Source organism: Prionailurus viverrinus, chromosome D2, assembly GCF_022837055.1.
Source record: "Prionailurus viverrinus isolate Anna chromosome D2, UM_Priviv_1.0, whole genome shotgun sequence".
Classification (NCBI taxonomy): domain Eukaryota; kingdom Metazoa; phylum Chordata; class Mammalia; order Carnivora; family Felidae; genus Prionailurus; species Prionailurus viverrinus.
The window spans coordinates 57338439-57365476 of NC_062571.1; the positions used below are offsets into that span (position 1 = coordinate 57338439).

Here is a 27038-nt window from a genome sequence, read left to right on the forward strand (position 1 = left end):
CTTCTAGGAGGTGAGGGAGGGATGTTTTCCCAGTGCTGCCATCCGCCTCCTGAGATGCTGCCAGTACTCTGTGGTCCCAGAGTTCTTGTCGGCTGTCTTGCTTCTAAAGCAGTCAGGCAGTCTGGAGAGGCCCTCAGTCACAGAAGTCTGGACCTATGCATATGTTTGGGTGATTGCTGTATTTTTCCTCCTCCCTGTGGTTGAGTAATTAATTACAGAAGCTGTAATTCGTCAAGCACTTACTACATTTAATCTCTGTGTTGCAATCACATGGGGTGGGTGGTAGTATCTCTGTTTTGTTTACGAAGCTTAGGTTGGGTGACTTGTTCAGAGTTAGGAAGGGGACTTTCTTGCTGTGGAGAGTGGGCCGCTGGTGGAACAGGCCAGCCACCTGCAGAAGGGGGTCCCCCAGGGCACCGCTCATTCCATCCTGTTTCTGCCTCCCCCCCGTTCTTGCCCTGAGTAGTGGTATCTGAGTACAGGGCATGTCTGCAGCGGCGGATGAACCCCAAGCAGGAAGACAGTGTCTTTGAGAGCCCCCCGCTGCCAGATGCTGGGGGAAAGTGTGCCCTGCCGGACTGCACGCCTGCGCCCACACCCACGGAGGTGAGCACCCCCCACTGTCAGGGCAGAGCCTGCTGTGGGCAGGTTGTGGGGCCTTCCCATTCCCAGCTTATTTATACTGCACAGCTCCTGGCCTTGTTCTGGTTCCCGCTGCTTCCCCGGCCTCATTTCCTCTGAAGTGTTTAATAATAATAATAATAGTAACCGTAGTAGCAACTGGGCGCTTTGTTGACTGCTTACCCTGCTGTAGGTGTCAACCCTTGGAGGTGTAGGTTGTCTCTGAGAATGAGAGGATCCTTTTCTGCAGAGGAGGTGGCCGGGGCACAGAGTAGTTGCCTGCACACAGTGCGGCCAGGACTCAGACCAGGCCCTGTGGTTCTAGAACCCATGCTGTCGGTCACTGTGCTCTGCAGCCACCGTAGGGCCACCTGTGGTGTTGGGCCCATCCTCCTGTCCTTGGAGGTCAGAGGGTGCACTCCTTCTCATGACTTCTTTCTTGCAGGTGTGCCACCTCTTCTGGGCAGGGACAGATGTTTTGGGGAACCTGGGTGCTGGCTCTGCTGCTGGTGGCCTCTGCCTAAGTGGGCAGGGCCGTGTCCCTCCCCTTCTGTAATCCTCTCTTTTCCCAGGACCTCACACCCGGAAGTGTGGAGGAGGCCGAGGAAGCTGAGCCTGATGAGGAGTTTAAAGATGCGATTGAGGTGGGTGGTCCTTCCCTACACCCCCTACCCACCAGGCAGATGGTCCGGGAGCCACCTGGCTTTTTGTGTCCCAAATGTAGGATTTTTCAGTTTTCTTCTATCCAGATCAGCAGCCAGCACTGGTTCTGAGCTAGAACATACTGCACGAAAGGGTACCTGTGAACCTCCACTCATACTGTAGCTGACCTACATCTCTCAGGGTGCCCAGGGCAGGGAAGCCTCTGGGAAACACTCTGTAGTGGGGAGGGGGTGTGTGTGTCACTTCCCACCTAGACTGGGGACTCTGGGCTTGGTGCCTTTGATGTGGGGAAGGCAGATTCGAGGGAGGGCATTGCCCTGGGCCTCTACCTGCCCTTATGCAGAATGAGATTAGAAAGATATCTCTTGGAGGCAGGAAGGGGAAGCTGGAGAAAGTGGTTGCAGGTCAAGTAATAGGTCAAAGAGTCTTTCTGATTTTAATTTTTTTAAATGTTTTATTTTTGAGAGAGACAGAGACAGAGTGTGAGCAGGCAAGGGGCAGAGAAAGAGGGAGACACAGAATCCGAAGCAGGCTCCAGGCTCCAGGCTCCAAGCTCCAAGCTGTCAGGCCTGATGTGGGGCTTGAACCCATGAACCGTGAGATCATGACCTGAGCCAAAGCTGGACACCAAACCGACTGAGCCACCCAGGCACCCCGAGTCTTCCTCATTTTAAGACAGTGGTTCAAACTGGTAGTTCACAGAAGTGTTTTATTTGGCATGCAAGACTTAAAAAATTTACAAATGGGGAGGAGATCTTAATGAAAAGTCTGGATTTTCAGTGTCTTCTGAAAAATCAGAAACTCTGGTAGCCCTGAGTCTTCAGTGGTCAGTGTAGCTGAGGAGTGACTGTCCCCTTTAGAAAAATCACCTAGTCCCCATCACTGCCCCCACTCCCCTTGTCCCCAGTCACTGAGTCCTTATGGTGGTTACTGTTTATTGTCACAGCTGTGCTATTGTATTTCTGTATAGCAGAAAGTCATTTCTATGTTCCTTTGTAAGTGGGAAATTGAGGTATAAGAAATGGGGTTTTGTGAGTTGCCCCTGGGCCTGTGATTTGCCCTAGCTCACCTCTCTCGTTTTAGTCCCGTCCACGTAGGCAGTTAAATTTTCAGCCACTGAAAGATTTCTCCAAGACGTTAATACGTGATTGCAGACTGTGCATCTTGGTGGGGGTGGTGGTGGTGGTGGTGGAGGATATATACAGCCAGGACTTTCAAGTGTTTTTGTTCATAACCCACAGTAGTGAACACATTTTATATCTTAGTCTAATTCACACTTATGTCTGTAAAATATGTAAAGCTTAAATGAAGCAAGTTTTCTGAAAATACATTATAAATTTCTGCTCTGTTAAAATAACAATCCACTTAATTTCACCCAATTTGAAAAACAGTAGTATACTGCTGCTCCCAGTCCTGGGATCCTTCTCTGGGGGCCTCTGTGAATGGGTCACCCTTTGAGACGTGCTCAGACAGAACTCAAGAGTGGCACTTCTGTGTTTCCTTTTGCCTGGGGGCCCCCTCCCAGCAGCTTCCTTCTTCTTGCTATCTCTCTCTTTTCTCTCCTTCTCCCCTGCACCTCGGGAGGCAGGAGACCCACTTGGTGGTGCTGGTAAGTTGGAGCCTTGGTGAGCTGGGCAGGGGCTGGGCAGGGGGGAGGGCGACTGAGCCAGCCATCACCATGCCTCCTGGGGTCTGCTGTGCTGGGTGCCTCTGCACGTGGGTCCCGGAGCCCCGCCGCGAGGTGGGCAGGACTGGAAGGAGCTGTTCCCGCAGGAGGATGATGAGGGTGCCCCGTGCCCAGCAGAAGATGAGCTGGTTCTGCAGGACAACGGGTTCCTGAGCAAGAACGAGGTGCTGCGCAGCAAGGTGTCCCGGCTCACGGAGCGGCTCCGCAAACGCTACCCTACCAACAACTTTGGTATGGCCGGGGCTGAGGGACGGGGGCACCGTGGGCACTGTGGCCACAGGGCCAGAGTCTTGGAATTGTGGGTTCTGGTTTGTGACCAGAGCAAGGAGTGAAGCTATGTCCCCAGGCCCCTGGGAAGGTAGCAGACACACAGTAGGACTGCCAAGGGAGCAAGTGTAGGTTCCTTCGTGTCCCTCTGTCCTTACTGAGTATTAGCTTGTGGGAAGTTGAGGCACTCAGTTTGAGAAATGCCGCTCCAGGACTATAGAGATGTAACCCTGAGACAGAGCCTCAGAAGACAGTGGAGCCTAATGATTGAGAATAGAATGTGGAGTCTGATTGCCTGGTATAAATTCCAGCTCTGCTGGGTGTCTTTGAGCAAATTACTTAATCTCTCCGTGCCTCGGTTTCCCCTTCTGTAAAAGGGCAGTAAGAATAGTTCTTAGCCCACAGGACTCTTATAGGTCTCTAATGAGATGATGCTTATTAAGTGTTAGCACAATGCTGGCTGGGTCATGGTAAATGCTTAATAAGGGGTGCTGTTAGTATGAGAGGGCTTGGTCCATTCCGCAGGTGCCGAGGAGCTTGTCTGGATCTTTCCTATCCAAGTTGAAACAAGTTGAAGCAAAGATACTTTTGTATCTTCCTCTGCCTGTGATAGAACCTTGAGGTCCCTTCTCCTCAGCCAAGTGCTTACTTTACTGGGAGGCGGGTGTGGGTCAAGGATGGCAGCTTTGGAGAAGGGTGGACTTGACTGTTAGCTCTGTGGGAAACCTGACTCAGGCCAGAACAGCGATTAATGAGCCACATAGAGTTCTGGCTGAAGAGCGCGGGTGACTTGAGTGCTATGATTGAGGAAGAGCCTTACTTGTACCTAGTGTCAGCTGACAGGGAAGAGGGTGGGGTGGCTATACTGTGTGTTCTGGTGGGAGTGAGTTCTACGGCCTGCACCCTGGGAGAAGCCCCTGGGATTTGTTTTGAGGAATTTGACCCAGAGCATCCGGGGACCTCCCTTCCTGCCCTTGTAGCACCCAGCGCAGTTGTTTTTCAGGATTAGAGGTCCTCCACATGCTGTGTCTTTCAGCTGTGTGAGTGTCCCTCAGTCATTTCAAGTTCCATTTTATTCATGATGATCACCGGCTTCTCTGGAGCTCTGTGTTCAGCGCACTTGCATGTACATGGTCTCATTTAGTTCCGATGGGAGATGTGATAGGGACAGGCAGTTCTTAGGGCTTAGAAGCAGCCTGGGTTCCAGAAGTCCCAAGTGACGTTACAGAAGAATTAGTACTCTTGCTGTAGCACGTGATTCATTTGTATCTGAATTTTAAGTAAAGGGCCTTAGGTGTTCTCATTTGCAGGTGAGTAACCTTGGGTGAGAAGAGTGATTCGGCCCATGTTCTCAGCCAGTAAATGGTCGAGCTGTGACTCAAATCCAAGCCATCTGCTCTGGCTCCTGTGTTCTTGTTTTTCTTTCTTTTTTTAAAAAATTTTTTTTCTTAATGTTTATTTATTTTTGAGACAGAGGGAGACACAGCGCAAGTCGGGGAGGGGCAGAGAGAGAGGGAGACACAGAATCTGAAACCGGCTCCAGGCTCTGAGCTGTCAGCACAGAGCCCGATGCGGGGCTCGAACCCACAAACTGTGAGATCATGACCTGAGCCGAAGTCGGACGCTTTACCGACTGAGCCACCCAGGCGCCCCTGTGTTCTTGTTTTTCTAACTCATCTTCCTCCTTTTGCCGTAGTGTCCGAAGTCCTCTCGTTTTACGTCTGTCCCATTTCAGTATTTGATTTTCAGTTCAGATAATCCCTGCTGGGATGGGTGAAGGCCTTTTAGGTTCGCATGAAGATGGCAAGGGCAGAAAATGCTTCTTTTTCCCCTCTTAATTGTACATTTTTCGAAACTGCTCTCTGTCCCTTCCTTGAGATGCTCTCAGGGTCTTTGCCATGAGGTCAGCCGTAGCAGCTCCGCTTCTGGGTCTGGCTCCTGCAGGCCAGCATGGGGTGAGCCACTTTCAGGGCCACTCTGGTCCAGATGCCAGTGGATGATGGGGGTGCCTGGGGAAAATGAGGACAGGCTGCTCAGGAGCTTCTCTGTGGCCCCCCTCTGTCCCAGAGGCTCTGTGACCATTACCGTTGCAGGGCCCATGCAGTCCTGGGCTCCTCCCGGCTCTGCCTGCTCCCATGGCATCATCACATGGTGAGTCAGGCCCTTTGCTGAGAATGAGGGCAGGGAAAGTTGGTAGATGCTGGAAGAGAACAGGGGTGCTTCCTCCATACACCTGTCTTGAGCCGGTGTCAGCACCCTAAGCCCTCCTTGGCCCAGGCTTGTGCACGGCTACTTGGGGGACCACATGGCAGCCCTGGGTGGCTTGGCCTTGGCACTCCATCCTGGACGTGGGTGTGAGTGTCAGTCTTTGAGTGGCTCCGGTCCCCTGCCCCATGCCCACGCCCCTGCTCCCCTTGCCGAGGAGGAGCACGGATGGGTTGCTTTGCCCACATTCTTGGTGTGGGGACCAAAGTCTTAGCGTGGCCCGATTCTTTGTTTGGCATCAAGGCAGCGGCACCTGCTATGCCTTTCCATGTCCTTTCCTCTGCTGGGCCATGAGCCGACTGGCAGCAGTGGCATTCACCTCATACACCTTGGCCTCAGGTTTCTCCTTGCTCTAGCTTGGGCCCTCCTTGAACACAGGGAGTGTCCTTTAGCAAGAGCTGCGCAGGGTTCTGGCAGAACAGAGGAAGGGACCGCGGGTAGCTGTCAATACAGCTTTGGGCCTTTGGATGAAGATGAGGCCTGGGTTCCTGTACCTGGTCATACAGGTGGTTCGAGAGGCTCAGCAGTGCTTCGTGAAGCTGCCAATTGCTCTGGCCAGATCACAGGAGGCCTCTGGGCCCCAAGTTGTAGACACTTACTCCAGTAGCCTTATTATCTGCTTCCAAGTTTTTCCAGGACTCAACCCAGCCTCCTGCTGGGCTCTGTAGCCCCTTCCGGGAGCACCCTCGTGCCTTTCTCCCCTGGGTCAGTGCCCCGGGCCTGCACGGAGATTTCTGCCTCAAACCACAGTCTGTGATCCTGGGGGCAGCCCTTGGAATCTTCTTTGTTCTCTTCAGGGTTTGCTTTTGTTTCTGGAGCTTGGAGAAGCCAGTGTGGCCTTTCCTCCTCCTCAGGTCGCCTCCCTTTTGGTTCTCATCATTCACTTGCAGGCCCCCTCTTCAGCAGACTGCCTTTGCCTTGGTCCACCTTTTCCATCCTTAACTTTCCTGGAAGCATGAGTGGGTGGTGAGCGCAGCGGCCTCTGAAAAAACTTTCGGTTCCCTCCTCCCTCTCATCTCTTCTTACACCCCCTCCCCTCCTCCTGTGCGTTTGCTAAGCTGCTGTTGCTCCTCTGCCACCATGGTCGTGGTCGCAAATTGTCATCCTGTGTGGTGGTTTAGGTGGGTCTGTCTCGCAGCTCTGTCGTGCTCCCTCCTGCCCACCTCTCATAGTGTCTGTGCCTCTGCCCTGCGTGACTTCTTGGAAGATGCCTGGTTCTGAGGTCCTCTCCTGGAATCTTTAGATGGCAGGAAGCAGGAGTTGGGTTTTAGGAGATGTTTCTGAATTTACCTGTGGGCAGAGTATTTGCAAGGAGTATTTGTAAGGAGACACTTGGGAAGGGGTTGTGTCAGGCAGGTTTGGTTTGCGCTCTTTGGAGCTGCCTTCTCTGAAGGATGCCTGTTGTCAGGTCCTCCCCGGCTTGGTGTGATTTCCAGGGAGCAGATTCTGCTGGATGTTCTTCGGTTTTGGCTGGACCTACAGGTGGAGCCTTTAAGTCCTGGGAAGGCCTGTGGACCGGCAGCTGTGTATGGTCTGGAGACATGGACTCCCAGGGACTGTCAGCTTGAGTCCTCCCTTCTGTCTGCAGATCTGGACTTTGCTCCCTTGCGCACCGCTCCTAGCACGGTGTCTGGGCTGGGCTGGTGTCCTGAGTGGGCCTGTTTAGAAGAGCCAGGGGCAGGTGAGAGTTGAGGCCTGGGTTGGGTCAGGGCTGAGCTGCTACCTCTGTTTGTCAGGGAACTGTACGGGCTGCTCGGCCACCTTCTCAGTGCTGAAGAAGAGGGTAAGTCTCGTTGACGGTGTGTTTTCAGGGGCTTGGGATGAGATGCAGGGGAGTAGTGGGGAGTCGCTGGGCCACACTGGTCCTGGGGTCCGAGGTTTGCTCAAATGAGCAGGGCTTCCCTGCCCCCCTGCCCACGCCTTCACCAGCCCTCCCGTTGGATGTTGTGTTTGCTTTGTCCTGCCCCACTTGGGCACCTCCCTAGTCCCACGGTAGTCTCTGGTTCCTTGGGTGGGATCACCTGGTGGAAAGGAGGTGGGCTCTGGGCGTGGGGGACGCATCTGATACTGACCTTGGCTTTTCTCTGCAGCGAAGCTGCAGTAACTGTGGAAACAGCTTCTGCTCCCGGTGCTGCTCCTTCAAGGTGCCTAAGTCCTCCATGGGGGCCACAGGTGAGTGATGCAAGTGGCCGGGGGTCAGGCTGTTGGTAGGGCTTGGCGGGTTCCCGCTTCCTCCAAGGGGTGCTGCAGTGTGGGAAGGGAGTAGGGGCTCAGTGAGAAGGCAGGGGAACTCGGGATCCTATCTGGCCCGTAGAAACATTTTCCATTCTTTAACACACAAAACACTGAAGTATTTGATGCATGCAAAGGAACCTATTTAACATATCTGAATTATAAGGTGTAATCTAAATACCTATGGCTGCTTCACTGAAGTTAAAAAAAGAGAGCATTAGCAACACTACCGAGCCTCCCTGGTACCATCCTGCCTTCCCCAGAGGAAGCCACCGTCCTAAATTTTATTCTTGTTCTCATTACCTTGGTAACACTTAACAACAACAACAAAAATAATTTCTTTTCCTTTTATAGAAGCTGTACATACTCATTGTAAACAAAAGATACAGATAAAGGGAGAGCACCAATGTGCATGTAGGATAAATGCATATGCATCTTCTAAAAAAATTGGGAGCATATTTTTCATACTGCCTGAAATATGTTATAATCACAAATCGAGGTTTTTTGGTTTTCTTTCTGGTCATGCAAGTAACATGGTTATTCTAGAAGATTTGGAGATTATGATACAGAAGAAGAAGGAAGAAAAAAATAATCCTGTAATTTTATTTCCTAGAGATAACCGCTGTTAAAACATTTTGGAAAATGAACTTTTGGTGTTGTATTTAAAAAATATTTTCAATGGGGTTTTGTTGGTGCCAAAATAATTTCTAATGTAGAGCACCTGGGAGAGGCCTGCTGTTGGTACGGTCACTCCTACAGTCCCCTGTCCCCATGGAAAGAGAAGTCTGAGGGCAGGCTAGTGAGCTGGGTTAGTGAAGATGTGGGCTGGCTGGTGGGCAGCTCTTGTGGGGCTTTGGGGGTTGGGGAGGTGGTTGTAGTATTGGGGCCGTAACCAAGGGGCATGAGGAAGTGTCTCACCAAGTTCTTCCTCCTTTTCAGCCCCCGAAGCCCAGAGAGAGACTGTGTTTGTGTGTGCCTCGTGTAACCAGACCTTGAGCAAGTGAGAAGAGGGGCTGGGGTCCAAAGTGGGCGTCGGTCCCTGGGGCCAGCAGCAGGCCTCACCCTCCCTAGCCGCATGTGGTGTGTGCTGGGCAAATGTGGCCTGAACGCTAGGTAGGCGTCCCCTTCCTGTCCTCGCTGTCTCCAGCCGGATTCTGGAGCTGTTCCCCACTCCTGCGGAGGGCTAGTAAGCGGCCGTTCTCGAAACCCAGAGGGAAGAGGAGCCCCTGGAGGGCCTGGCATGTGTGCCCTCCTCCGCTCTGGACTGATCAGTGGACTCAGAGCTGGGCAGGGAATATAAACTAGAGGGCAGGAGTGAGCTAGGCCTGGTCTCTGTAGGGTCTCTGAGCATCAGGGCATCTCTCCACACCTGACAGTTCTAGGAGACCAGAGATCAGAGACTGGGAAAAGAGATTCTTCCTCTGCTGGTTGCTGGTCCAAGCCCTTGGCCTCTGAGAGCCTGCAGAAGGGCCTGGACGTGCCGTGACCCCACTCTGCTATGCGAACGTTCCTTCAGGCATCAGCATCTCCTTGTTTCTCCACCAGAGGGTATGGCCAGGGCTAACCAGACCGAAAGTCCTTCTAGAAACAGGGTTGAAATTTCCATGTTCTCCCAGAGGAGGATGTGTCTAGGAGGGCCTGTCAGAGTTCTTTAGTATTAAGTGGGAAAAAACATAGGGATCCCCAGCAGCTCAAAGGGCCTCAGCCTTACCTTGCAGAAACCTTCACTAGCAGAATCTCAGGCCACATATTACCCTGGTGACAGCTCCATTGGGTAGATGCCAGGCATTCAGATCACTCTTGTTTCTTTTGCTCGGAGCCTTGGGCATCCCTCCTCTGGCACAGAGCTGCATTTCTCTCCCTGGCCCCTTGTCCCGTGGAGTGTGAGATAGGCAAGCAGAGCAGAGGTCCTGAAGCCCTTGACCCTTGGGGGCCTGGGAAGTGTAGGATCTCTCTGGGCTGGGTCCTAGACTCTGGCACTGTTCCCCAGCAGGACAGTCTCACGGGTTAAGGCCACTTGAGGTCCCCATCCTCTCCAACAGTTTTCTGTTCACTCTGGACTTTTAGGCCGTCAGTGTCTCTCCCTAAGCCTTGAGCAGGCTCAGGCACCATTTCCCTCCCTTGGAGCTGCCCTGCCTTTTTGAAGTATTTATTTATTTATTGCATGGTTCCTGGGAGCAGGTGGCACAAGGAATGGAATGAAGAAGAGTGGGGTGCTTCTGTTCTAGGATGCTTCCCCGGAGCCACGGGCTGCCGGGGACCCAGGACCCATGGGAGGCAAGCAGGGATCCAAGGAGACGGGCTGGGGAGACAGAGGCCATCTGAGGCCAGCTTTCTTGCCAGGCCAACCAGTGTAACTAGGGCCGGCAGTCGGGCCTGCTCCAGGCCGGGGAGGTGCAAGTCCCTGGGGAAGTGGGCAGGCCTTGGTATACCCCCTTCCTCGGGCTCCTTTGTTAACAGATGAGAGTGAAGTACCCTGTGCTTCATTTACACTGGAGAGGAACGGAAAGGATCTCTGTGTGTATGGAGAAATGTCAATAAAAAGGCCTCAAGCTTCTTATGTTTTTGTCCTGGTCCTTGCACTAACCCTCCTCCTGAGGCTGGAGAGCCAGACTCCCCCTGCAGTGGCGGAGTCTGCAGGCTTGAGCTGTGCCTGCAGGACAGGGCTGGAGGGGGTGTGGACGCTGAAGTCTGGGTGTTTGCCGGGGCAGGGGAGGAAAGCCGTGCCTTGTGCAGGTGGGGCTCAGCACATGTGTGTCGGATTGACTTGAGGCTCCGTCTTGTGACCAAATTATGAGGGGTTGGGGTTAGGACCAGGGCTTGGCCAGCACTAAGCAATGCAGGCTTTAGAATGGAAAGATTTCAGCTAATCCCTCTTAGAAAGCAGAAAAGGATTGGCCCTCAGGCTGGGGGCGGCCGAAAGAGGATTGGCTGTGAGATGGGACGGATTAGCAGTTCTCTGAAAGCAGGGTTTGTCGGGTGTTTACTGGGTGCCAGTCTCAGTGGTAAGTGCTTTACACACATTATTCTCTTTATCCTTAGGATGGCCCTGTGAGGTAGGCACTGTTCCCCCATTTTATAGGTAAGGACATTGAGGCCCAGGGAAGTTAGGTAGTGGTAGTGAAAGGTTTCACCTGGCACTTTGCAGACCAGAGCTGAGTTTGAGCTGGGTCTTCCAGACGGAGGCCTGGGGCAGAGAACAGGGGAGGAGAGACCCTGCCTCAGAGTTGAGGTTAGGTTGCAGCCACATTGTCACGGCCCCCTGCATATGCAGCTCACAGAGGCCTTGGTCTGTGGCGATTCTTCTAACTCAGGAAATTCCGTATGGGAGAGCCCTGGCAGCTCTGAGGGGCCTTGAGAGGCAGGGAAGCAGCCAGGACCCCTTCCTGGCAATTTTTACAGAAGACCGTGTTCACTTTAAAAAGCATCAGAGTGGCCTCAGCAGCCTGGTGGTCCATAGGAACAGTAAAGATGTTGGAGGAGCGGAAAATAGGGCCTTGGAACCAAAGGGGACAGCAGTGATCGTGCAGGCCCAGGGGAGAGACTACTGGTGCTGTGCCTATGCTCTCGTGGATGGCGTGTGTCGTGGGTAGTAGCTCAGTTGGCAGCCTGTTCAGAGATCATCCAGACCAGCCCGTCTGGGAGCGATACCACATCCATTTGAAGATACGTGTTCCCCACAGCATTAGAGGATGGAACCAGAAGGGCCTTTCTCAGAGCAAGAGCAGCCTGTGTTACCCAGGGACAGTCTGGTGGCAGTAAGGAGCAGGCACTGCTATGGCCGGCCCCACACCTGGCCCTGCTCTCCCATCGGCGGCGGCCATGCTGGAGTGAGTTGCCACAGGGGCATTGCCTCTAGGCCTTTCTTTCTGTGCTGCTTTCCTTTGTAAAATGGTCATGATAGTGACCTCTACCTTTTAGGGCTGCCGTGAGGAGTCAGTGAGCATGGAGCAAGGCATGGAGCATGGTGCCGGGCACAGGCTGAATGCTCCATAAACACCAGTCTGTTACTACCATCCTGGCAATCTTACAGTGAAGATAACTCTGTTCTAGATGGCCTGGATGGCTTAGAACAGTGGTGTTTTATTTATTTATTTTTTTTAATCAGAGAATAATCTTAGATTATTATTCAGGAAAGAATCAGGCCAGCGTGTAGTTTGAAAAAGCAGAGTCAATATTTTGGGAAAAGGAAAACAATGCCTAACGTTGATGAAATAGTCTGTAGCATGAGTAGCGTCTGGGACATGGGATACCGGGGCTTGGGAAACGTGGGTTTCACCATCCGGGGTCTGGATCTTCACAGAAGGGAAGCCAGGGATAGACAACTTTCAAGGGCAGGTACCGCTGGGAAGATGGAGCCATGGAGGGATTTACCAGGATTGGACTGTGTCTTCCAGCTGGCGGGGGTCCACGGCATGGAGAGGACCGAATGTGAGGTGGCTTGGAGGACGGACTGGCCATCAGAGAATTGGATGCCTGGTTTATTATTATTTTTATTTATTTATTTTTAATGTTTATTTTTGAGAGAGCGTGAGCAGGGGAGGAACAGAGAGAGAGGGGGGGACAGAGGATCCATAGCGGGCTCCACGCTGACAGCCTGATGTGGGACTCAGACTCATGAACCACAAGATTGTGACCTGAGCCAAAGTCAGATGCGCAACTGACTGAACCACCCAGGTGCTCCTGGATGCCTGGTTTAAAAGATGTCCCCAGTTTGTTCTCAGGCACCCATCGGGAGGGACAATAGCCAGGTTCTGCTCTGGCTCTGGTGCCCGTTGGGACAGACCTGGGACAGACAGATACCTCCCACAGCCTGGCTTGAGTTGAGGGTTCTGTCATCTTTTTGTGGTTTGGTGGGGGTGGGGAGCAGTCTCCCGTGAGCCCTGGCAGACTTTGAACTGGTCCTGGTTTCTGGGGTCTTCAGAATTTGTAGTCATTTATCACCTGGCCCTCAGAGCTGAAGCCAAACGAAGTTCCATTTTCATGCCCTTATCTCCATGGAACCTTCTAGGCACCCCTTTTGAGAGGCCGTGGTTCTAGCATCTCCCCTACAGCTGGCTCTGAGATCACGAGAACACCTACGTTTGTAGAGCACCGTACCAGGCAATGTGCTGAACACGACTGTTACTTAAACCTCATGACAATCCTAGAAGCTAGGCTCGATTATTAACTCCATTTAACTGATGAGTAAAACGGAGGCCTGGAGAGGTCAAGTAACCTGCACAAGGTCACGTAGCTAGTAAGCCATGGAGCCAGGGTGTGGATCGTGCCACAGGTGCTTGCAGATGCCTCATCAGAGAAACTTTGGGTGAACGTAACAGTCCTGGTTCTCACCCTCCCCTCTGTTCTGCCTTGCCCCCACTAGCTCCAGGATCTTCTGAGCCACCCCTGAGCTAACTGGAGGGGCCTGCCCATCCCTAGCCCTAGCAAAGTGGGCTCAGCCTCCAGGGGAACAGAGGCAGCCTTGTGGCGGGAGCTCCCCGCAACTGCCAGCACCACTCCCCCTTGGTTGGGTCTGTTTCAACACCCCAGAGCAGCACATTCCATTCTGTAGCACAGCTGGGGGCTGGGGATTCCGGATTCCCCTGGCCGCCTGCTTTCTTCAGGGCCCCAGCAGAGCCTGCTGTCTGGGCTGGGACAGTGGGTCCCAGCCACACACATTCCAGCAGCAACCACCCCCCACGTTGGATTTGCCAAGGAGTGAACTTTAGCCAGGATTACAGCCGACTAAACAGTTGTGGGTTGTGAGCTTCCTTTGTGGGGCTCAAGAGGCTGGATGCTGATGGGGCTGAGAGGGGAGGAGGGGTTGGGGGTGGGCTGCTTTAGGAGTCAGGAGAAAAGCTGCCGTCTGAGGCAGGCTTCTCTGCCGCTGTCATGGCCCCTGGAGGGGGATCTGAGCAGGGCTCCCAGAAATCTTCCTGTAAGGCAGGGCAGCAGAGGCATTGTACCCCACCCCCGCTGGGCTTCGCCCCCAGTAGTATAGTGGTTAAGAGCATGGGGTCAAATCCTAGTGCCACCACTATGTACAAGCTGTGTGTCCTTCAGTAAGTTAATTAACTTCTTTGAACCTCAGCCTCATCATTAAAATGGGGATAATAATAGTACCTACTTCCAAGGGCTGTTGGCAGGATTAAATTATAATACCAAAGTGCCTGGGGTAGTGCCTGCCACCCAGCATGGGCTTGACACTTTTTGATTGCTAGTATTATGTCTTCTCCCCTCCATTGGCTTACATCGCACCTGGGTGTGTATTTTCTGAAGCAAACTCCCAAGTGTAGGTTCTGTCCTCCTGAAAGTAACAACTCCGGGTAGGTAAGATGTTCCCGTCTTTTCCCTGCCTTTCTGCCAGTAGCGTTTCTTAGTTAACCAATCAGGAATGTACTGAGCACCTATTATGTGTAGGCACTGTGCTAGCTAGGTCAAGGCCTTTGGTTAATAAAAAATATTAATTATCATTTAATGAACATTTTCCAAATGCCAGGCACTGGCTCCAGGAGCTTTTCATATATTTCCCTATTTTTTCAGCCACCCTGTGAAGTAGACATTATTACTCCATTTTACGGTGTTCCCAATGTCACATGGTATCTAAGTCACAGGATTGGAACCCAGAACTGGGCTCTCCTACCTCTTTTCACCTGATCCTGAGTGTCTAGCAGCCTGCCCCAAATCCTTCCCGTTCTTTATCAGAACTCTGAGTTTGCACCCGACTGAAACACTTGACTTCCTCTGCTCCCTTGCAGCTAGGGATGGCCACGTGACTCCATTCTGGCCGAGGAGCTACGTAGTGGAAATCTACCAGGTGGGACTTGGGAAAGTACTGTTTTCCTGATCAAAAGGGCCAGGGGCAGCTGACAGGCTGCTTTTGCTTGAAGCCCTTCCCTGCCCTGCTGCCTGGAATGTGGTCGAGAAGTGGGGAGGAGGAGGCGACCACGAGAACAGAAGCCACCCCTCGCAGGGCAGGAAGACAGAATGAGCCAGGGACATGGACCTCCCACCAGCCCGTCTCTAGACCTCTCGTGTGGAGCAGCCCCACTGTTTCTTGGGGTTTCTGTCAGAGGCAGCCGTTCACCGACACACAGCCCAGATGCTCGCCGGGCAGCACCAGCTGTCTGTCTCCAGGCCGGCCAGGAGGGAGCATGTTGTGACTGAAGGAAATGAAGGGTGGGCTCAGGCCGCGTGGGGCTTTGCCCGGTCTTTGGAAGGATTCTTCTTTGTCCCAGGGGAGAGACTGCCGGGAGGGTCCCACAGCAGATGTCGGGAGCAGAGCAGAGAGCAGGGCTTGACCCCTGTGTGGGGGGCGGGGGAGGAGTGCTTTACTGGGGCTTCCCAGGATGGGCTAAGTGAGCCTCTCCCCGCCCGCCGCCTCTCACTGGCTGCCAGCACCTGACAGAGGTCGCTATTGTGCTCTAGCCAGAAGTCGCTTTGAGTCCTGTGTGTTCAGTGGAAAAATAATCCCTGGTCCTGGTTGACCATAGAAGTGTCCGTAAATATTTGGTCGGGGTAGGAGTTTGGGAGACAAGGGGCAGATTCAGGGAGCTGGAGGGCTCTGGGTGAGGGTGGGCGGCAGCGGCTTCCTCGGAGCTGAGGACAAACAAGCAGGCCTCTGCTGCTCCTGACCTGTGGTGAGGCCACCTGACTGCCCGGGGAGGTGATTTACGGGCAGGCTGTCAGACCACCTGTTAGCTTCCCCTGGCCCCACAGCAGAATGTGGGCCCTTTGGCCTGCCTCACTTCTCTGTGGCAGCCTGCTTCTCTGAGAGCCCTGGAAGCCAAGGTCCTCCTCACAGGACGCGCCCCATTGTCTTGGAGGAGCGGGGAGCCTGGACTGGACTTGGCAGCTGTACGTACTGTCGCTGGTGAGAAAAGCTGCTCTGGGGTGTCCCCAGCCCCCCTGCCCTGGGTACCTCTGCCTCGTCGCTCGGCATTCCTGACAAACCCCTGGGATTTCCTCACACCACCCCTTCCCTGAGTAGCAGGAGCCCGTTGCCTCCATTTTAAGCCTTCTCCCCTCCCTGCCCCATTCAGTTCACGGTAGCGGCCCGCGTGTGCTCTGAAGTCGCTGAAGAAGCCCCTCGGTTATTATAGCCACTTCCTTCCCGCACGCAGGACCAAGAAGCTCCAAGCCTGAGGTAACCTCAGCCCCTCACCCTCCTGCCTCAGCGGCTGGCTTATCTAGATCAAGGTTTTCAACACAGGCGGCATCCCACCCCGGAGAGCATCTAGAGATTCAGATTTCCGAGCACCCTCCAGAGATCCAGATTTAATTGCATAGAGTGGGGCCCAGTGTTTTGCAAAAGCTCTCTAGATTTGAAGGTTTATGTGTGAAAATACAGATTCTGATACAGCAGGCCTGGGGTGCCCCCCCCCCCCCCCCAGCTTGTATTTCTAACCAGCTCCTAGGGGCTACAGATTCTCTGGTCCCTGTAGCACAAGTCTATACCATTATCCCTACAGTTCAGGATCAGTGCCCAGTGTGTGTGTGTGTGTGGGGGGGGGGGGGTGGTGGGGAGCAGGGGGTCTGAGTGCTGAAGGGGTAGGAGAGACATGTTTAGACCCCTGGCTCTTCAGAGTAGTTTCCTGTGCTCCAACCTTCTTGGGATCTGAGGGCAGACATTGTCAGGGAGATGTGGCAGGATTGTGAGAGCCTTCTGACCATGGGAGAAGGCTGGGGATCTTGGCATCTCCCTCTTCAGGAACAAAAGGAGGGCAATCTCCATCCCTCACTTAGTGATGGGGATGAGAAGGGTGCTCTCAAGGGATCTTACAAGAACATGGGCATTGCTGTTAGGCGTTCCAAGTATGCCTGTGTGGACAGGCCATGGGTTATGACAAGGGCCTCTTCCTAAAAGTCCCTTCTGACCCTCCCTCTCTCCACCTCTGGGGACCAGCTGACAAAGAAATAACCTAGTCAAAACCAACTTATTTTTCTTTGATTTAATTAAAAACTTAAAAAAAAAATTAAAAACCAAACCTTGCCTGCAACTAATCTAGTACCTATGGCCTTGCTGCGTAGCAATAATTTACTCATCATCAGGGTAAAAGGGACATGCGGAGGCTGAGGGATGAATCCCAAAAAGCAGCCTGTGGGAGGGGGTCTGGGCTGGGCTTCTCCAGTCTAGCAGGAAGAGAGAGGGGAAGAGATGGGGAAGGTGGGGAACTGTAGCTGGAAGGTGCTACGACCCTAATGCCCCTCCTTTGGGGGGACTATGATGACACGAGGGAGCAGTGGGGGTGGGGGACTGGCCCCCAAGTAGCTCAGCCTAATAGTGAGACTTTCCGAGGCGAGGCCTCCCCACCAACAGAGTGGAGCTGACAGCATGGTCTGTTCTGGAAACCACCTCGTGAGGCTGCTCAGACCCCCTCCATGCTTCCCTTGCTCTCTCCTCCCACCACCTACTTTCTGAAACCCTGAGCTTTCAAATGAGAAAGCTCTGCTCCTAAGAGAAGTCCCCAGAACCCCTCAGTCAAGGACAGCTTGGGTTCCATGCCCATTCCTTAGGGCCTGTGCTGGTAAGAGCTCTGCTCTGCATGGAACCGCTCTCTGTCAGGGCTGGGTCAGCCTGGGAATAGAGGTGAGGCCAGATGGGCAGGAAGAGAGAGAATGCCCCAGGGGTGGGGACAGAGAGCAAGGCACAGCTGGCTGGATGGGGCAGGGAGGAGCGTCCTTCAGTGGGGTTCAGCAGCCCCATAGAAGAAGGGGTAGTAGAGGGAACAGGGGTAGGAGAACATGAACTTGACTGCGAATTTCATCTCCTTATTCTTCTTGTCCCAGCGGTAGACGGCCATCAGCAGCAGCTGTCCGTCCACCTTGCGGCCCATGACCAGGAAGCTGCCGGCCAGGCTGTCCAGCTGTGGACAGGGGCAGCTGGCACCATTCTTCATGTGCAGGACCAGTCTCTTGGTGTCCTTGCGCTTCAGTGGGCCTGGCTTGAGCAGCTTCTTTTTTTTCTGGGCTCCAATCAGCTTCCGGTCCCCATTCTCTATCTTGATCTCCTTGATGCGCATTTTAACCACTGTGTGTGGGGTGGGTAGACAGAGGGACCGTGTGAGAATGGGCAGGTTTGCTCCGGCTGCTGGTGGCCCCACAGTTGGTGCTCAAGCCTGAAGTTCCAAGCCTGGGGCTTGGGAAGGTGGGCTTATATGGGTACATTTTTGAAGTTCCTATCATGTGCTGGACTTTCACTGGCACTATCATGTTTCAGCCTTGAGGTATGGGGGGGGGAATGAGGTTAACCCCAGAGCCCCTGCCTTTCCATGACACCAAGTGCAGGGTGGACAGCTCCTGGTGGGGAGTGGAGTAGGGTGTCGGGGTCCCCAGGAAATACCTCAGGTGGAGCTGCCCAACTGGAAGGGGAGGTTTGGTGGGGGGTGGGGTCCTTGTGACGGAGGGAGGCTGGACTTCATGATCTCTGGGGGTGCTTTGAAATGCAATTTCTGGCTCTGTGTGTGTGTGTGTGTGTGTGTGTGTGTGTGTGTGTGTTTGGAGCAATGATGGGCTGATAAATGTTTGACAGCTGGCCCTAGGGAGGGGGCCCGCTCTGTAGCATGTGCTGGTTCCCATGGGGTAAATCCCTCCACCATGGCCCACCGCATCACAGAGCACTAGGTTGGGAAGCATGCACAACCAGCTCTTGCTGGTGCAAACACACCACTGTAATCTGTGTGACTGTAGAATGGGTTCAGAGTGTGATGTGTGGTGCTGTGTATTTTATGTATGAGAGTATTTCTGTGGTGTGTCTGGAGTGTGAATGTAGGGGTGAGCGTGGGGGAGGTGGTTGAAGGCCTGAGTGATCGGGGTGATCAGGACATTCAGGGTGGCTGCAGAGAGTTTCATACAGTTGGGGACTGGGAGTCTGGAACATGGGGGTCACTTGGGCTAGTCTCCCCCTTCTACAGACATCTGGATCCCCCATCTCTGTGAGCAGCCAGGGAGATGCCAGAGAATGATTCTGTCCACCCAGGGAAGGAAACTTATAAAACCTTTCTATCTCTCTCTTTCTCCCCTTACCCCCTCTCTTTCCCTCTCTCGGATACACACATACCTTGCAATAATAGTAATCTCTTTACAAACAGACTAACAACATAAAAGACTTGCTGAAGTAAGGATTTCATTGCTATCTCTTTTTTACAGACAGGGAGGCTAAGACACAAAACAGGAGTCAACTTGGCAAAGGCCACATGCTGGGTCGTGTGGGCCTGACTAGACTTGGCTCACTGTCCCAGGAGTGGAGAGGCCCCAGGACGAAGCCGTGGGACAAGTGACTGCAGCTTGCCTGGCCAGCGGTGCATCGGGTACCAGGCTGAGGTGCCCAGGGACGAGGGTGCTGTACTTCCACCCTGGGGCCCATCTCTCCCCTGGGTGCCCCCATCCATCTCTGGGCTTAGCCTGCTTCTCCTAAAGGGAATCCAGCCCTGGAGGCCCCTCTGTGGGCCAGTGCCAAGGGAGGACTGGAGGAGCCCTGGCCAGGGATGGTTTCTGGGCCCATGGACCATGGCCTTGAGGGGCTTCTGAAGCCCCTGAGATAACCTGCAAAAAGAGCTGCATTTCCCTGGGGAGAGGGTTCATGGCCCTGATCAGATTCTAAGAGGAATCCATGATGCAGAAACTGTTAGTATTCAGTGTGATGGTTGTGGACGTGTGTGTGTGTGTGTGTGTGTGTGTGTGTGTGTGTGTGTGTCAAGGAGAGGCACTGGGGCAGTGGCCATGTGGGCTCCACACTCACCGAAGTCGCTGGAACACATCTGTTCCATGAGGCCATCGGCACTGTGCTCCATTTCACACTGGGCACAGATCTTGGTCACTGTGAAGAGAGAAGCAGGGGTGGAGGCGAGGGAGGCTCATGAAGGGATCAGAGTTCAATAAACCACTTAGAGCCCAGGCTAATGACTGAAGAGCCACCTCCCCCTGCCAAGGCTCCACTCTGTCATCAGGAACTGGAATGACGGTACCGATGGTCACTGGGGGTTGTGAGGTTCAAAAGAGATAAGGTTGCATGGGGACAAAACTGTCCCAGTGGGCACCACTGCTCCATGGCCCTGGCAACTGCAACCATGACGTGGGCTGTCTTCTAAACTTTGTTTCATTTAATCCTCAGACTATGAAGTATTACTATTCAAGAAAAGAAAACTGAGGTCCAGAGTGGCTACCCACTCTGCAAAACTATTGAGAAGTGAGTGTAGGACTCAGGATTTGAGGCTCCCAGGCTAGTGCTGCAGTGGGGGTAATCTGCAGGGGCTTTCTAGGAACACAGGTCCAGGAAGGTGGGGAACAAGTGACACTGCCAGGACAGGGACTGTGGTCAACTGAGGGGACTACCCTCTAAGGTGGGTGGCTTAGCGTGGCCAGAACTTCTGATTTTTCCAGGGAAGCCACAACTCTTAATTTTTATATGAAATATTTTGTTTTATTGGCCACACACACGCTTTGGGCCGCCTCTGGTTCTCAGGCCACCACACAGCACCTGACCTCTGTCCCATGTCTCTGCCTCCAGGTAGGTGCCCCATCACAGGGGAAGGTGGGCTTCAAAGAGGGCAGGACTGTGCGGGCGGGGCCAGGTGGGGTTCTGAGCCTGGGATTTCCCTGCCTTACAGGCTGTTAATATTGGGGTTCCAAGGAAACCAGAAAAAGGAATCATGCCAGGATCCCTGTTAGGGACTGCACTGTCTCTGCTTGAGCTGGCTGTCTCTCCCCTGCTTCCTGACCCCAGCACAGGGTATTTCCCTTCTCTCCACACTCTCCACACCCAGTCACAGGACCCCTCTCAGGAGGGGACGTGGGGGTGCAGGACCAAGGGCTGTGTGGGTGAGGCGAGCCCTGAGGGGGTGGGTAGGGTGGTCAGACAAGAAAAGGGGAAAGCAGTGCTGCCTCCTGGGGAAGTTGCAGCATCAGGGGCTCCTTAGACTCCTGACAAACTGCCCAGACACAGCTCTCCTGCTCATGCCGCTGTTTATTCCCCGGTCTGGTGCCCAGCCCAGGCTTACTCTGCTTGGAAGGAGTTTGGTGTTTGGGGCGGGCCATGGGGCGCACAGGGAAGGGAGGCTGAGGCCAGGGAGAGATTAGGGGTAATGGGACTGGGGGCGGTTGGGAGGTGGCACGTAGGATCTCACGGGTTTCTGGAACCTGAGCTGGCTTCCTATATTACTTATGGGAATACCGAAGCTCCAAGTTCAGCAGCTCTCCCAAGGGCTCCTTGTCAGTGGCAGACGCTGGCAATCTGCTCTTTCTTCCTGCATTGAGCTTTTACCCCAAGGCCTCCCAACCTGGGGGATTGGGGAAGAGAGTGGGAGAATTCGGGGTTCCCAGGTGCAAAAAATGGGGGGTGTGAGTGTTGGGGGGTGGAAACCATAGCCCAGGAGTGTGCTTACCCCAGTCTTCGCTAAACCCCTTCCCTCCGCCCTTCTCCCCTCCCGAGGTCCCAACACGGGATGGGAGTGATGCTTGTTTTGGTGCCCTGGGGTCCAGAGCTGTGGAGGAGGTGGACGGGCTTGGGCATTGTTTAGCGACCCTGGGCATTCTTGGGCTTAGGCCACAAGGCATTTTATGGGGATGCCCCAGGATGGGGGGACAGCATTGGGGCTACCCAGGGATTCCAGAGGTTTAGGAAGGTGGGCGCTGCCAGGGACCCCAGGGGCGTCTTCAGGAACGGAGTTGGAATGGGGAGAACCCGCGAGCTTTGTCCAGAGCCTGGGAAGGCACTAGTCTGGCAGTGTGTGGGAGGTGCTGGAAGGCTGTGGGGGACAGTTCCCGGGGTACGCAGGGCTGAGCGAAGGCGCTGTGTGTGTGTGTGTGCGTGTGTGTGTGTGTGGTGGGGTGCCATCTGCGGGAGGCTAAGGGCCCAGCTCGCGGGCGCCCGGGGCTGTAGGAGCGCGCGGGGGCAAGGGTGGCGGCGGCGGCGGCGCTACCTGGAGGCGCGGTGGCAGGCAGGTGTCCGAACTGCACAGCGATGCAGAGGTCGTTGTCCAGGGGGAACTTGTGGCAGTGCAGCATCTCGGGCCAGGGGAAGCCGTAGGCCTCCATGAGCGGCGCGCAGCCGGCGCGCACGGCCTCGCACAGCGAGCGGCACGGGTAGATGGGCCGGTCGAGGCAGACGGGCGCGAAGAGCGAGCAGAGGAAGACCTGCGTGTCCGAGTGGCAGCGCTTGGCCAGCAGCGGCAGCCAGCTGCTCGCCTGCTGCTTCACCTCGGCCAGGCTCTCGTGCTCCAGCAGGTTGGGCAGCCGCATGCGCTTGTAGCCCACGGTGTGGCAGAGCGGCAGGTCGGCGGGGATGTCGAGGCACTGCGGCGGCTTGGAGTACGAGCGCCCGTGCAGGGGCTCGGCCTGCCAGCCGTAGTAGTCGTTCTCCTCGCCGCGCGCCGGCGCCCCGTGAAGCGCCCCCAGCAGCAGCGCCAGCGCGGCCGCCCGCGCGCCCCCCGCCGCCGCCCGCATGGCTGCGCACACCCCGGCCTCTCGGTGCGCGGCGCCCCCAGCTGCCCCGGCGCGCGCCCGCCGCCCTGCCGCTCCCCTGCAGCCGCCGCCGAGGTGGCCCGAGTGCTCGGCTCCCGGGCGCACCGAGTGATCCTGGCGCCTCCCACCTCGGGGCTCCGGGCCCGGCCTCGCCGCGCGCCCCAGCCAATCTCCGGCCGCCCGGCCCCCCGGCCCCGGCGGGGAGTCGAGGTGGAGCCCCCTCGGCCCCTCCCGCCGGCTCCCGTGCGTCCCGCCCCGCGCCGGCTCGCGCTCCCCTCTCTCGCGCACCGGCTCCCCGGCCTCAGCGCGGGGCCGGCCTCGCGCCGCTCCCGGGGCGTCCTCACGTCCCTCGCCTCCCTGGGCATTACGTCGCAGGTCGAGTTCTCCATCCTTCCTCCTTATCTCCCTCCGCCACAGCCTCTCCTGTTCCTTTTCTCACTCACTTCACTTGCTTATCTGTCCGTCTCGGCCTTTCCCCCTCCGCTCTGTTTTCTCTTCCCTGACACCTCGGTTCTCCCTTCTCCTGGCGGGAGGCTCCTGGCTGCCCACACCCTCCTGCTCCAGGAGGGCAGTTCTTCACCCGTCCGATCTCGAGCATTTGTCTGAACTCCCCCTGGTGCCCGGCACTGTGCTGGCTGCCGGGGAAGCAGAGATGGATCTGACCCAGGACTTCCCACCTCCAGGGACATCGTAGCCTAGTGGGGGCGCAGGTAATCATAACTGCCATTCACGGAGCTCCCAGGGCCGTAGACACGGCGCAGCACTTCACGGCTTTATCACCTACTATTTCCATTGCTAGTTAATGCTTATTGGATCCTTACTGTGTCTGTTCTAAGCACATCGCATAGGTTACCCTGTTTAATTCTCAGAGCAATGCTATAATAAGGCGAGTGGGTAGTTATTATCCCCACTTTACAGATAAAAGTATCCAGGCAAAGAGAAGTTAAGTAAGGATAGGGGCCAGGACTTGAACCCTGGTGGTCTGGTTCCAGAGTCAGAGCCAGGGCACAACCAGGAAGTCTGGATTCGGAGTCTGCAGGCTTCCTGGCTATGGGGTGCTTAGGGTGAAGTAACTGGCCCTCAGTCACATAGCTAATAGGTGAAGGAGCCAGAATTTGAATCCAGGCTTGGGCTCCAAAGAGGCCAGGGCTTAAGTACTCTGCCCAAAGGTAATTTCCAACCCAGGACAGGAATGGCTGTGGGAGGAGGAAGGAATTGAGGATATCCAGGGAGGCATCAGAGAGGAGGCATTCAGGAACCCCATGTTCGCCCCCTGCCTTCCAGTGGCTTTCGTGTGGGAGGAGCCTTTGGACGGCCGAGGCTTGGGGGTGGGGAAGCTTCTTCTTGAGAGCCTGACCTGAGACCTGACCTCCCCGGTCTTTGGTGGGGAGGTCCCCTGGGAATGTGTCTCGTAGGAAGGCTTGGGGAAGTCTGGGGCTTGGGTCTGTGCTTGCCCCTTCCACTCTTGCCCTTATACCTCCTACCCCCATCCTCCTGAATGTTTCCAAGGCTCCTGTCTTCCCATGGATCTGTCCTTCCTGTGGTAGTGGAGAGGGGTGAGGGGCCACTCTTCCTAATGTTCAGCAGACACACATGAAGCACCTACTATGTGCAAGGCTTGGGGTGTGGTGTACACACCACAGATGGGATGCTTTATCTGAATCTAGTTGTGAAAAAAAGACAAAAGGCAGGACAGAAGAAACAGAAGCAGTTCAGCAGATAGAGCCCAGGGTGGGAAATGATGGCTTTTGATGTCCAGGATGACCTAGTTGGGTTCAGGTGAAACAGGCAGAGGACCTTTGCCCTCCTTTCTTCCTCTTCCAACCCCCAGCACGAAGAGGTTCTGTGGATGAAAAGCCAGAAGGTACAGAACCTCTCCCTGCAGGCCCAGGCAGCAGAGTGTAGTAATGGTACAAGAACCAGGACTTTGCAGACAAAATGAGCCAGGTTGAAGTCCAAGCGCACTTTTGCTGAGTGACCTTGGGCGACGACTTAGCCATTCTGACCATCCATCTTCTTGTTTGTAAATGGAACATTCTCAGTACTTATTGCGAGGGGCCAACAAAATGACGCCTGGAAAGAAAGCCCCCTGCATAATGCCAGCGTATAATAGGCACCTAGGAATGTTAGATCTCTAAGAAATGTATGACTTTAGGGTAAGAATGTGATGTGTGTTCTGAAAGCTTCCTTGGCCTTGGCTCTGGTCTGGGGCTCTGAGCAGTGATGCTGTTCTCTGTGCTCCAGTTCGCTCTCATCCCTGATTCAGGCTTGGCAGGGTTTCTGCACTTCGGGGAGGTGTGGTCCTGGGCACTGGCAGGGAGTGTTGGCGCCTCCCAAGTGGTCGTGCAAGGTGCAGGCTCCCTGGGCAGCTGGTCGCCTGTGCTGTTCTTGGAGTCCCAGTGCCCGGCCTGTTCCTGTTGCTGGTTATGTAAGAACTGTGCAAGGCCTAAGAGCCAGGTGAGTCTGTACCCAGCAGCTCACGGGCTTCTAAGGGCAGAGGGGCCGAGCTGGGAGCCTCCTGGAAGGGGAAGATGGGCAGTCTTTGCCCGACAACTCTGCCTTGGGGACTCCCAAGACTCCCTGACATGTGAGATTAAGGAGGGAAGGCCTTCGCAGGAATGAAGCCTAGGTGGGGGCTGTCAGGAAGAGCCCTCTCTCCAGCCAGGTCAATGGGTCACCCTGGCTCTGTGGCAGGGAGGAGGCTGCACTCTGATGTCATGTGTTTCCCTGACGAGCCTGTTCCAGGGCCTAGGCAGCTGTGGGGAACGCTTGGCGTGCTGGGCATCTGTCCATCTTGGAGCTTCTGCAGTCTGTCCAGGTGCACGTTTCCCGGAAGTGATTGAGGGACCGTTCGTTAAAAAAAAAAAGCGTATCTGTGGTTTGTCGTGAGCAAAGGTCTACATAGATGCCTGTTAGATCAAACTTGTTAGTTATGTTAGCAAATCTACGTTTTTCTACTTTTTTATTGCCTACTTCAGTGATTCTCCAAGTGTGGTCAGAGTTCTCCTGAGGGGCCCCAAGTCCCTTTAAGGGAATCTACAACTGTCAGAATTGTATGCAATTCAGAGATTCACTCTAAACAAGATAGACTAATGGATCTTAAGGTAACAGGGTAAGAAAAGTTTATTGATATGGATTCGGATTCTACATTACAACCAACATTTAAGGAACTGTCACATGGCAGGTTTTTAGTAGTATCAAAGAAGAATATGTACAATATCTGAACAGGCTGTTGAAATATTCTATTTTGCAGCTACATTTCTATGTGAGGCCAAATTTTCTTCATATGCTTCAAGCAAAACAACACGTAACAACAGAATGAATGCAAGAAGAGGTATGAGAATCTAAATCTATTAAACCAGACATGAGAGAGATTTGTAAAAATCAAGACAATGTCACTCTTTTCACTATTTTTTTTGTTTTGTGAAATATAATTATTTTCCACAGAATTTGTTATTTATGTTAACATATAAGAGGTTTATTTTTGTTATTTTAAATGGGATAATAAATAAAATTTCCCTCAGTTTTAATTTTAAATGTGTAAATATTGGTAGGTATAAAAGCATATAAACAAAAGGTCTTTAATTAATCTAAAAACCTCAATCACTTTTAAGAGTATAAAGGGTTCCTAAGACCAAAAAGTTTAAGAACTGCCAGTTTACATATTTCCTTCCTTCCTTCCTCCTTCCCTCCTTCTTCCCTCCCTCCCTTCCTTCTTTCCTTTCCCTCCTTCCTCCTTCCCTCCTCCCTCCCTTCCTCCCTCCCTCCCTCCCTCCCTCCCTCCCTTCCTTCCTCCCTTCCTTCCTTCCTTTCCCTCCTTCCTCCTTCCCTCCTTCCTCCCTTCCTCCCTCCCTCCCTCCCTTCCTTCCTCCCTCCCTCCCTTCCCTCCTTCCTCCCTCCCTTCCTTCCTCCCTTCCTTCCCCCCCTCCCTTCCTTCCTTCCATCCTTCCTCCCTCCCTCCCTTCCTTCCTTCCTTTCTTTCCCCCCTCCCTCCCTCCCTTCCTTCCTCCCTCCCTTCCTTCCTCCCTTCCTTCCTTCCTTTCTCTCCTTCCTCCTTCCCTCCTTCCTCCCTTCCTTCCTCCCTCCCTCCCTTCCTTCCTCCCTCCCTTCCTTCCTTTCTCCCTCCTTCCCTTCCTTCCTCCCTTCCTTCCTTCCTTTCCCTCCTTCTTCCTTCCTTTCTCCCTCCCTCCCTCTCTCTCTTTCATAATCCCTACACCCAGGGTGGGACTGGAACCCACAACCCTGAGCTCAAGAGTTGCATACTCTACTGACTGAGCCAGCCGGGCACTCCTATTCTATTCATTTCTGATAGAGGTGTATAACATCTACTTTGATTGTGGGTTTTCCTTTTTTTTTTTTTTTAATCAATTTTGCTTTATATACTTTGAAGCTATGTTAGGAGCATAAAGTTTCATGACAATTATATGTTCTGGTTGGATTATAATTTCCATCTGTATGAGATAGCTTTCTTCATTCCTTTTAATGCTTTGGTCTTGGGAATAATAATTCCAGGAACCAACATTTAACTAGAGCCTGCTGTGGGCTGGGCATATACATGAAATAGTCTCAGTCCCTGTCCATGTGGAGAATGTGGACACACAAAGGCAACGTAGTGTGGCAGGAAGAATCTGGGCTTTGAGTCAGACTGACTGGTGGTGAATTCTGAGCACTTGCTAGCTGTGTGACCTTGGGCATACGTCTCTTGAGCTTTGAACCTTAATTTCTTCACGTGTAGAATGAGGTGGAGAACGTTTATTTCCTGGGTGTTAGTGAAGACATACTGAGGGAAGGGAGGAGAGGAGCACCCAGCATAGTGCCTGGCATCTGGTAGCTCTGTGATCAGTACTATAATGGAGCCATG

General features: G+C 53.9%; 2 protein-coding genes across 3 annotated transcripts in view; one reads left to right on the forward strand and one right to left on the reverse strand.

The window, feature by feature from the left end:
• Nucleotides 1–19042, forward strand: part of ZFYVE27 (zinc finger FYVE-type containing 27) — a 30895-nt gene extending 11853 nt beyond the window's left edge. Inside the window, exons 7-12 of one of the 2 annotated variants that reach the window (XM_047825368.1) lie at nt 467–606; nt 1194–1265; nt 3058–3202; nt 7240–7286; nt 7594–7675; nt 18866–19042. In XM_047825368.1, coding sequence (XP_047681324.1) covers nt 467–606; nt 1194–1265; nt 3058–3202; nt 7240–7286; nt 7594–7675; nt 18866–18996 — 617 coding nt within the window. In that variant the 3' untranslated portion in view covers nt 18997–19042. Of the gene's footprint in view, nt 1–466; nt 607–1193; nt 1266–3057; nt 3203–7239; nt 7287–7593; nt 7676–8674; nt 10296–18865 lie in introns of those variants that run through there. The other variant, XM_047825369.1, reaches the window with a different exon arrangement.
• Nucleotides 16267–22159, reverse strand: SFRP5 (secreted frizzled related protein 5). Its single transcript, XM_047825370.1, has 3 exons — nt 21637–22159; nt 19458–19535; nt 16267–17747 (listed from the first exon to the last, which is right to left on the reverse strand). The coding sequence occupies exons 1-3, from the start codon at nt 22157–22159 to the stop codon at nt 17401–17403; spliced, it is 948 nt and encodes a 315-aa protein (XP_047681326.1). The 3' UTR covers nt 16267–17400.
• Nucleotides 22160–27038: the final 4879 nt, after the last annotated feature.